Here is a 10,028-nt window from a genome sequence, read left to right as displayed (position 1 = left end):
TGCCGCCATAAGCTCAAATGCTTTTTGAAACAGTTTCAGTGGAAGTGTTCTCCCAATTTGAGCCAAGACAGACACTGGAGAATGGCCTGAATGCTCTCACTTGTGAGATGTGCGTGCTCGCTCGTGGACTCCTAAAAAGGATATTTGTTGGCTGGGAGAGAGAGCATGCTCTTCGGCCAGTTGACATTTTTCTGGACGGACCCGGAAAGAATGGCAATCTCTGCATTCTGCTTCATAGGGCTGTACCTGTCAGGAGTGCTTTAGCTGTGCAGGGCGGGGGGGGGGTTCCTTCGGTGCGGCGCTCGCGCTAAAGTGGCTGCCTCCGTTTGGGCTGTGGCTTGCACAGCTTGCGTGGCTTTACCGGCGGCGACTTTTGGTGGCGCTGAGGCAGCAGGTGTGGGGCTTTTAGCCGGGCGCTGCCCTGAGACAGAGTGGGAGCAAGCAGGTTGTGATGAAGTATTGCTCCGTTTTGGCATAAAACCACCGAACGTGACGAGGTCATGCGTATGGAGATTTAGGGGCTTGCGGGGCGTGTACTGGCATGAGGTCCACATCAAAATTATCTTGCTCGACCTTGCGGCCCCGATTGTGCCTCCTCGTGTGTTCCCTCGGGAATCACAGAAGACACGGGTGGGAGGTCGCAGGGGAGTGGAGAGCCTTCTCGTTGCCGTGAAGATCCCGCCTGTTGACTCGTGTATGTTGACGGTGAAGTAGAAGGCTTTTAGGTGTGAGATGATTCGCCGTCTTGAAGGAAGAAAATTCTGAAACTGTATTTTTTTCGTTCTAGTTGGAGTGTTCTGCAGCCTCCTTTCCAAATGGTAACCGGTTGGAATAAAATTAAAGAACGGTTAAAAACTTTCTTTTTAAAAAGGTACTCTGTGCTAAAGGTGGGTGATAAACTTTGCAGTGTTTCCAGATCTCACAAAAGAAACAAGGCATCTGTTTTGTAACAATAAAAATAAAAAATAAAAAAATAAATCTAAATTTGGGACTTGCTTCACCCAAAATAAGCAAAAATAAGCAATGACATATTTTTTAGGATAAAAATCATGACAATCAGAGTATACAGTACCTTATCTAAAATATTTTCATTTCAATAAATATATTCTGTTTTTTTTTTTGTTTTTTTAGAGAAAGGGCTTTATTTAATATTTCAAGTTCAAACAAGAAGCATATATCTGTGTGTATTTAAAATAAAAAACAGCCGATCTTTCCCTTGTTTTTCTTTTTTTTCTTTTCTTTTTTTTTTTTTTTATTAACATTTTTATTGATTCCATCCACAAAAACCAATAAACACAACATAAAATATGGAATCAGTTATATAAATTAAACCCCTCCCCCCTAATATACGTATTAATACCCCTCACAATCCATTCCGACCAGCAGAAAGGGGACTCACCAATGCGCAACTTTGGGTTTAGCCATATGCTCGAGGCAACATTTAAATAAATGTCTGAATTAAACACTCTGGACACTTTTGTCCTTAGCGCGTGCAGTTGCGAGATAATGGGGTGCAACTTAACCTCTTCAATTAGTTTAATAGAAAGGCTTTGTAAGAGTAAAATAGGGGCAAGAACTTTCTGTTAAATTCCAAACCAGGGAGGGGCTCTCAGGTGGAAGTGACCAATGAGCCAAATGTCTGAGACCGAACGCATAATAATAAAACAAAATCTTGGGTAGGCCTAGCCCACCTTTGTCAACCGGCCTATGTAACTTATTGAAATGTAACCTGGGACGCTTTCCGTTCCAAATGAAGGACTTTGCTATACTATCAAATTGCTTAAAATAAGAGAGGGGGACATCTAAAGGGAGAGATTGTAGTAGGTAGTTACAAATTTGGAATACAATACATTTTAATAACATTAACCTTTCCAATCATCGATAAATGTAATGAAGCCCACCTACTCATATCAAATCAAATCAAATCACTTTTATTGTCACACAGCCATATACACAAGTGCAATGGTGTGTGAAATTCTTGGGTGCAGTTCCGATCAACATAGCAGTCGTGACAGTGATGAGACATATACCAATTTACAATAACATCAAATTAACACAACACAATTTAAAGTCTAATATACACATAATTACACACAACACAATATACAAATAATAACATACAATGTACATTATACAATACACACAATATAGATACACATTATTCAATAAAAAAAAGTATATATAGAATGTACAGTAGGTTGTATTGTACTGTATTGACATTCAGGCTGTCGGTTGATAGTAAGTTGTTATGAGAGAATATAATATAATAATAATATAATTTATGACAGTCCGGTGTGAGATATAAGAGTAAGAGTAATAAAGTGCAGTACTGATGTATTTTGATCGTGGGAGATCAAGAGTTCAAAAGTCCGATTGCTTGGGGGAAGAAGCTATCATGGAGTCGGCTGGTGCGGGTCCTGATGCTGCGATACCGCCTGCCTGATGGTAGCAGTGAGAACAGCCCATGGCTCGGGTGGCTGGAGTCTCTGATGATCCTCCGAGCTTTTTTCACACACTGCCTGGTATATATGTCCTGGAGGGAGGGAAGCTCGCCTCCGATGATGTGTCTGGCAGTTCGCACCACCCTTTGCAGTGCTTTGCGGTTGTGGGCTGTGCTATTGCCGTACCAGGCGGAGATGCAGCCAGTCAGGATGCTCTCTACAGTGCAGGTGTAGAACCGTGTGAGGATGTGACGGTTCATTCTAAACTTCCTCTGCCGTCTCAGGAAGAAGAGGCGCTAATGAGCCTTCTTCACAACGACTTCAGTGTGGATGGACCATGTGAGTTCCTCAGTGATGTGGACACCCATGAACTTGAAGCTGCTGACTCTCTCCACTGGTGCTCTATTGATGGTGATGGGGCTGTGTTCTCTGTCTTTTCTTCTGAAGTCCACCACAAGCTCCTTTGTCTTACTGACGTTGAGGGAGAGGTTGTGCTCCTGACACCAGTGTGTCAGAGTGTGCACCTCCTCTCTGTAGGCTGTTTCATCATTGTCAGTGATCAGACCTACCACCGTCGTATCATCAGCAAACTTAATGGCATTGGAGCTATGTGTTGCCGCACAGTCATTTGTGTACAAAGAATACAAGAGTGGGCTGAGAACACAGCCCTGTGGGGCTCCAGTGATGAGGAGATGTTGCTGCCTATTCTAACCACCTGGCGTCTGCTTGACAGGAAGTCCAGGATCCAGCTGCACAGCGAGCTGTTTAAGCCCAGAGCCCGGAGTTTCTCATCTAGCTTGGAGGGCACTATGGTGTTGAATGCTGAGCTGTAGTCTACAAACAGCATTCTCACATAAGTGTTCGTTTTTTCCAGGTGGGAGAGAGCAGTGTGTATTGTAGATGCAATGGCATCATCAGTGGAGCGGTTGTTGCGGTAAGCAAACTGAAATGGGTCAAGACAGAGAGGCAGCACAGAGCAGATGTAATCTCTGATTAGTCTCTCAAAGCATTTGCTGATGATGGGGGTCAGAGCAACAGGACGCCAGTCATTTAAGCAAGTTATTTTTGATTGCTTTGGAACAGGCACAATGGTGGATGTTTTAAAGCATGTGGGGACTACAGACAAAGAGAGGGAAAGGTTGAAAATGTCTGTAAAAACACCAGCCAGCTGGTTCGCGCACGTTCTGATGACGCAACCCGGAATGCCGTCTGGGCCCGCGGCTTTGCGGATATTCACCCGTTGGAAGGATCGGGTTACATCCGCTACAGAGACGGAGAGTGAACTAACCTCTGCAGCTTCAGCCGCGAGAGCTCTCTCCGCGAGGGCGGTGTTATTTCCCTCAAAACGAGCATAAAAATTATTTAGCTCATCCGGGAGAGAGGCAGCGGTGTTCATGGCGGAGTTTTTATTCCCTTTAAAGTCCGTGATGATGTTAATTCCCTGCCATGTGCTTCTAGAGTTGGTGGTGTTAAACTGTCCTTCAATCTTGCTCCTGTACTGGCGTTTTGCTGTTCTAATAGTTTTTCGGAGGGCATAACCAGCTTGTTTATGCTCCTCCGCGTTCCCGGAATTAAAAGCGGAGGTCCGCACATTAAGTGCTGCGCGAACATCACTATTTATCCATGGTTTCTGGTTCGGATAGATCCGTATTGTTCTGGTCGGAACCACGTCCTCCACGCACTTTTTGATGAAACACATTACACTATCAGCGAAAAGCTCGATGTTGTCATCAGAGGTGGACCGGAACATCTCCCAGTCCGTGCGATCAAAACAGTCCTGTAGCGTAGAGTCTGATTGGTCCGACCAGCACTGGATCGTTCTGAGGGTGGGTGCTTCCTGTTTCAGTTTCTGCCTGTAAGCGGGCAGAAGCAGAATGGAAGAGTGGTCCGATTTGCCAAATGGTGGGCGAGGGAGGGATTTGTAGCCATCCCGGAAGGGAGAGTAGCAATGGTCCAAAACCCGGTCCCCTCGTGTGTTGAAACTAATGTGCTGGTGGTATTTTGGTGCGACTGATTTGAAACTGGCTTTATTAAAGTCCCCGGTCACAATGAACGCGGCCTCAGGGTGTGCGGTTTCCTGCTCACTTATACTCCCATACAGTTCCTTGAGTGCCCGGTCTGTGTCGGCTTGTGGGGGAATGTACACAGCTGTGATAATGACCGCTGTGAATTCCCTCGGTAGCCAGAATAGTCAACACAGAATGTATATTCCTTTGACTATTTTGTTGAAGTAACTGGTTCTATGGTGTAATGGTTAGCACTCTGGACTCTGAATCCAGCGATCCGAGTTCAAATCTCGGTAGGACCTAGAAGTTTTATATTGTTCGAAAGTAAATCAACACGTTGCGGAAAAGTGTCAGTAACTTGATTAAAGTGTCGATGTAAACAACTCTAAATTTGTAAATGACAACAATTTGGCCTGTTTTAGTACATGGATGACGTATGTTTATTACACAGTCGCTAGAGTGTCTCGAGCACTCTCGCGAGATCTGATCAACGCTGAGGAGTGCTGTAGTCTCGAGCACTCTCGCGAGATCTGATCAACAGCAGTCATGGCGGCCGCGATGGATGTGGACACCCCGAGTGGAGCCAACAGTGGAGCCAGTAAGAAGCGTTTTGAAGTGAAAAAGGTAATCGGTTGGGAATTCAGTATTAAGAAATTATGTCAAACATTCATACATTAATATCAAGTAGTCTTTTTAAAATTCAGACTCCTCTAGAAGAGTTTGTTATAATCCGCCGGTTAGCATTAGCTGTGCTGCTCTTTCACATCGGCATTTGGTTTAATCACCTGCCCATGAGTTGTTTTTATTATTGTTATTATTAGATGCGGCTTTTAATATGTCCCGGCAATATTTGTAATCTTGTATCAGGTAGATACATATAACCTGGGCGTTCCCTTTGCTTCTGGTCTGATCTCTGGTCAGTTGCGAAGCGTGATACGAGAGATTACTAAACCAGGCCACTAGAGAAATAAAGGCCGGATGGGAGTCAAGTATCTTAAAAACCTGCATCAAACTTGTTGAAAACAGCTAGACAGCATTTTGCGCACTTTTAGGAATCATATGCGTGTTCCAAACGTTCGATTCGAGGGCTTTGGCGCATCATACAAGGTATCCGTGGGTCCTTAAGTCTTAAATTTACTTTTTAAAATGTAAGGCCATAAAAAGTCCTAAATATCTTAAATAAATTACAAGAAGTCTTAAATTTCGTTTGCTGAAGTCTTAAATTTTGCGGCGTGAATAGAGGAGACGCTTAAAACAGAAGAATGTGCGCGAGTAAAAATCATCTCTCTCTCGTGCATCCGTCATTTAGCAGTTGACGCTTGAGTTTAGTGTGAGCACGCACAGGGAACCGCATTTTTACTGAACTTACGATGTTACACATGTATAAACCCGTTAATCCGAAATGCAAATGGCGTTATTTTGCGTATCTAACACTGTCGCTCCTGCTTATAATCGACACAGCTGTCAACGTTACAATTTGCAAGCGCGCAAGGCTGGAGCGGTCTTTTGACGCCTTTGAAATCGTTGCGCTTCCTTATTTTACTCTATACCTTTGACAATAATTGTAAAGCTAACAGAACTACTTAGCTGCAGAGTTACACCTGTTATATCTTTCATCTCCATCTCTATAGATTTAGGACTGCCAACGTAATTGACACTGTTCTCACGCTCTCACGACACACGTCACTTTTCTCACGCAGTGATAACGTCGCGGAGCAAAGAGGACACTGACAGCGCACAGAGCAAGCTGCATGATGCTGCGAGTTATTCAGACCAATCAGGGGGAAAACAACAGCAAAGCGTCTTTCCCTCTCCTTCTCTTTCATAATTGAATCTGTTAACATTTCCAATACTTCTTGCCAACTTTAAACGGCCATTTTTAAGGTAACTGATGAGTTTTTATTTGAGATATTTCACTCAAATTAAAATTGTCATCACTTACCTTCGTGCTGTTGCAAACCTGTATGACTTTCTTATTTCAGTGGATATCAAAAGGAGATATTAGGGAGTTTCAGTCACCATTCACTTACATTGAATGAAAAACAAGATGCAGTGACAGTGAATGGTGACTGAGACTAAAGGTTTTGCTTAACAATGTTGCTTAACATCTCCTTATTTGTTCCATGGCAGAAAAAAATTAATTCAGACTTAAGGGTGAGCAGTGATGACAGAAATTCAATTTTTCAATGAACTGCCCTTTAACTGCCTGTTAAAGTATTAGTTAAAGATATCTGCCAAGAAAAAACAAAAATGTTATTCAGCACATGCTAGACCTTATTCACAGTAGCGCCTTGTTTGATTTTTAATGACAATGACAACAAGGCTGTGCAGGATAGACGTACAGTCTCTTCGATGAGATGTACTGCAATTTAAAGTGTTTTTGGAGCGTTCCGTGTACAAAACATTGAAAAAATATCTTTTCAAGGACACTCAGTAAACAAAAAACTCCAGACAACATGAGCTGTGGAACATTAGATGGGATATTGGAGCTTTTTTATTGCGAAAGTAATAAAAAAAACTAAAAATTTTCTTAAAGTTGGCCTTAAATTTAATTCCTTCGAACCTGCAGATACCCTGATCATATGCGTGTTCCAAATGTTCGATTTAAGTGTTTTGTGGCATTGTTTACCTGTTCCGAATGTTCGATTTGGGAGTTTTGGGGCATCATATGCATGTTCTGAACGTCCGATTTGAGATTTTCTGGGCATGTGTTACGAAAGTCTCATTTGAGTGTTTTGGGGCATCATATGTTTGTTCCGAATGTACCATTCCAGTGTTTTGGGGCATCATATGCCTGTTCAGAACACTCAGTTTGAGAGTTTTTGGGCATGTATTCCTAATGTTTGATTTGGGTGTTCTGGAGCATTATAGGTGTGTTCTAAATAATTGATTCAAGTGTTCTAGTGCATCATATGCGTGTTCCAAACATCCCATTTGAGTGTTTTAGTGCATCATATGCGTGTTCCAAACGTCCCGTTCGAGTGTTTTGGGGCATTATTTGCCTGTTCAGAATGTTCAGTTTGAAGAGTACTGGGGCATGTGTTCCAAGTGTTCAATTTGGATGTTTTGGATCATCATATGCATGTTCTTATCATTCCATTTAAGAGTTTTGGGGCATGTATTTCGAACGTTCATTTTGAGTGTTTTGGGGCATCATAAATGTGTTCTGGATGTATGATTCATCTGTTTTGGGACATCATAGGTGTGTTCTGAACGTTAGATTTGAGAGTTTTGGGACGTGTTGTGAATGTTCGTTTCATGTATTTTGGTGCATCATGGGCGTGTTCCTAACGTTCTATTTGTGTGTTAATGGGCATCATAAGTGTGTTCCGAATGTTTGATTTGAGTGCTTGAACCATTGGCTGGTAACGAATGTTCAATTGGAACATTTTTGGGCATCATGTGAGCTTTCAAACGTTAGAACATTTTGATAAAAAAAAAAAAAAAAACTGCTCTAAAGGAATTCCATCAAATGCTCATTTGATGCTCCAAAATGTTCCAACTGAACGTTCAGTGCCCCAAAATGCTATCTAGGTAGTTCACAAACTCTGTCATTTTGCAATTTAATTGACATGGAATTGGGACCATCTGTGTAGCACTTTGTTGTTTTGGTGACTTTTTGACTGCTACAGTGGTACTTTTTTTGTAAGGGCAATCACAAGGAAGTCATTAAATTGTCTGTCTTAAATATCATTCTATGTATTTGATGGTTTAATAGGTGAACAGAGTTTAACAGAGCGCTTTTGGTATAGTTTTCATTCTGAAAAACATGGTGATGTTGACAAGGATATCTGGTGGTTGCATTAAGGCTAGAACTCTCTTTCTCTTGCAGTGGAATGCTGTGGCGCTGTGGGCTTGGGACATTGTTGTGGACAACTGTGCCATTTGCAGAAATCACATTATGGACCTCTGTATGTATCAACTCTCATTTGACTTCATTACCTTTTAATGTGGTGTGATCTTATTGCATGTTTTGTTATTCTAGCATTGCCATTTTCATGTTAATAATTTCTGCTTTTTGTTAATTACTTGCCACTATCAGAGCTTCGTTACTTACTGTTGTATGAGCTCTAATGGTCATCTAAATCTTGGTTTGTTCATCTGAAAGTCCTGTATGTCCTTCAGGTATAGAGTGTCAGGCCAATCAGGCTTCAGCTACATCAGAAGAGTGCACAGTGGCCTGGGGAGTCTGCAATGTGAGTATGACCACACACACACATACCATCTGAGCTTTGGGTCTGTAGAATGGTGTTTGTAACTGTGTGTTGTTTGATTCTGCAGCACGCCTTTCATTTCCACTGCATCTCTCGCTGGCTGAAGACCAGACAGGTGTGTCCCCTGGACAACAGAGAGTGGGAGTTTCAGAAGTAAGTGACTTTGCATTTAAACACTTTAACAGTTTAAACCAAACTGTGGGACTATAGGCCTGTTTAGATTAAGAATCCCCATTGACGTTTAACATCAGTCTAGGTCTCTTGACTCAAATAGGATGCAGTATATCATGGATCTTGAATCTTTTTGATTGAGTTCACCTATTAATATTCCGTAATGGCACTTTCCTAAAATGATAGTGGTGCTAGTACACAAAGGCTATGTATGGAATGAAATACTAGCATACTGCTTACTGCACAGTATACTGTATAGTGTGTAGTGCCTACTATTGTATGATAAAAGTGAAACAGTATGCAAAATGCAATGATAATCATTTCAAATGGAACATTTGAAGTGATACTACATTGTTCTCACCTGACTCCATTACATTCAAATGAAATAAGAATTTTGCGTTTTTAATCCAAGTTTGTCTAAAATGTGATATCCCTTTGGCAGCAAGATCAAATAATGATTAAAGAACATTTTAAAATTGTGTTGATATTATTTGTTTCAGTTGTTGGTCTGACATGTTGCTTGTAAATGCTGACACTTCTGTTATTGCTCTGTTTTTTAGGTACGGCCATTAGCGACATATGGATGGCCCAGTGTTTAAGTGTTAGATTCAGGACTTTCTTTCTTGAGCTACTTTCTGTTCAGACGCCACTGTCCTCCCCCTGTTAAGACCAATGCAGTCACCATGGAATTGTTATAATTTTGTTTATTTTTATTTTATTTCTCTGCTGTGCAGCATTCAAAGCTGTAAATTATGAATAAAGTTCCTCTGTGCCCAGCTGGTTTGGTTCATTTTTCAAGATTAACCGGGTTCCTAAACTACTATAACATGCATGGAATTGGCAAATATTTTGTTTACCAGAACTCCAAAAGATGTGCTTTTTAAGAATGAAAATGTCCAGCTGCGTTGTCTTAAAGCATGTGCTATAGTGTTTCTTTGTGATAAAAAGTAAAAATGTAAGTTGAGAGAATTCGGTATCATGTTGCAGGTTGTATTCATTAACTACATTAGTTAACATGAACTAACAATGAACAAGTCTTTTACAGCATTTATTAATCTTGGTTAAGGTTCATTAACATACTAATATACATTTTTAAAATGAAACGCTGTATATGTTAACATTAGTTAATGTGTTATTAATGAACAATTGTATTTTTTTAATAAATGAACTTTGACCAAGATTAATAAATACTGTTA

The 10,028-nt window shown here is 41.2% G+C and overlaps 1 protein-coding gene and 1 non-coding gene across 2 annotated transcripts; both read left to right on the top strand.

Moving 5' to 3' along the window:
• The first annotated feature begins 4,677 nt into the window (after positions 1 to 4,677).
• Positions 4,678 to 4,749, top strand: trnaq-cug (transfer RNA glutamine (anticodon CUG)). The gene has a single exon. It is a non-coding gene; the product is annotated as a tRNA-Gln (tRNA).
• A 183-nt stretch (positions 4,750 to 4,932) lies between these two features.
• LOC127450052 (E3 ubiquitin-protein ligase RBX1) lies at positions 4,933 to 9,608 on the top strand. The gene is made up of 5 exons (XM_051713762.1): positions 4,933 to 5,071; positions 8,280 to 8,358; positions 8,573 to 8,643; positions 8,729 to 8,814; positions 9,393 to 9,608. The coding sequence occupies exons 1-5, from the start codon at positions 4,994 to 4,996 to the stop codon at positions 9,403 to 9,405; spliced, it is 327 nt and encodes a 108-aa protein (XP_051569722.1). The 5' UTR covers positions 4,933 to 4,993; the 3' UTR covers positions 9,406 to 9,608.
• The last annotated feature ends 420 nt before the right edge of the window (positions 9,609 to 10,028 follow it).

This window comes from Myxocyprinus asiaticus, chromosome 13, assembly GCF_019703515.2.
Source record: "Myxocyprinus asiaticus isolate MX2 ecotype Aquarium Trade chromosome 13, UBuf_Myxa_2, whole genome shotgun sequence".
NCBI lineage: Eukaryota > Metazoa > Chordata > Actinopteri > Cypriniformes > Catostomidae > Myxocyprinus > Myxocyprinus asiaticus.
The sequence above is the reverse complement of the archived record's forward strand: the minus strand, read 5'-3'. Positions and strand labels throughout refer to the sequence as shown.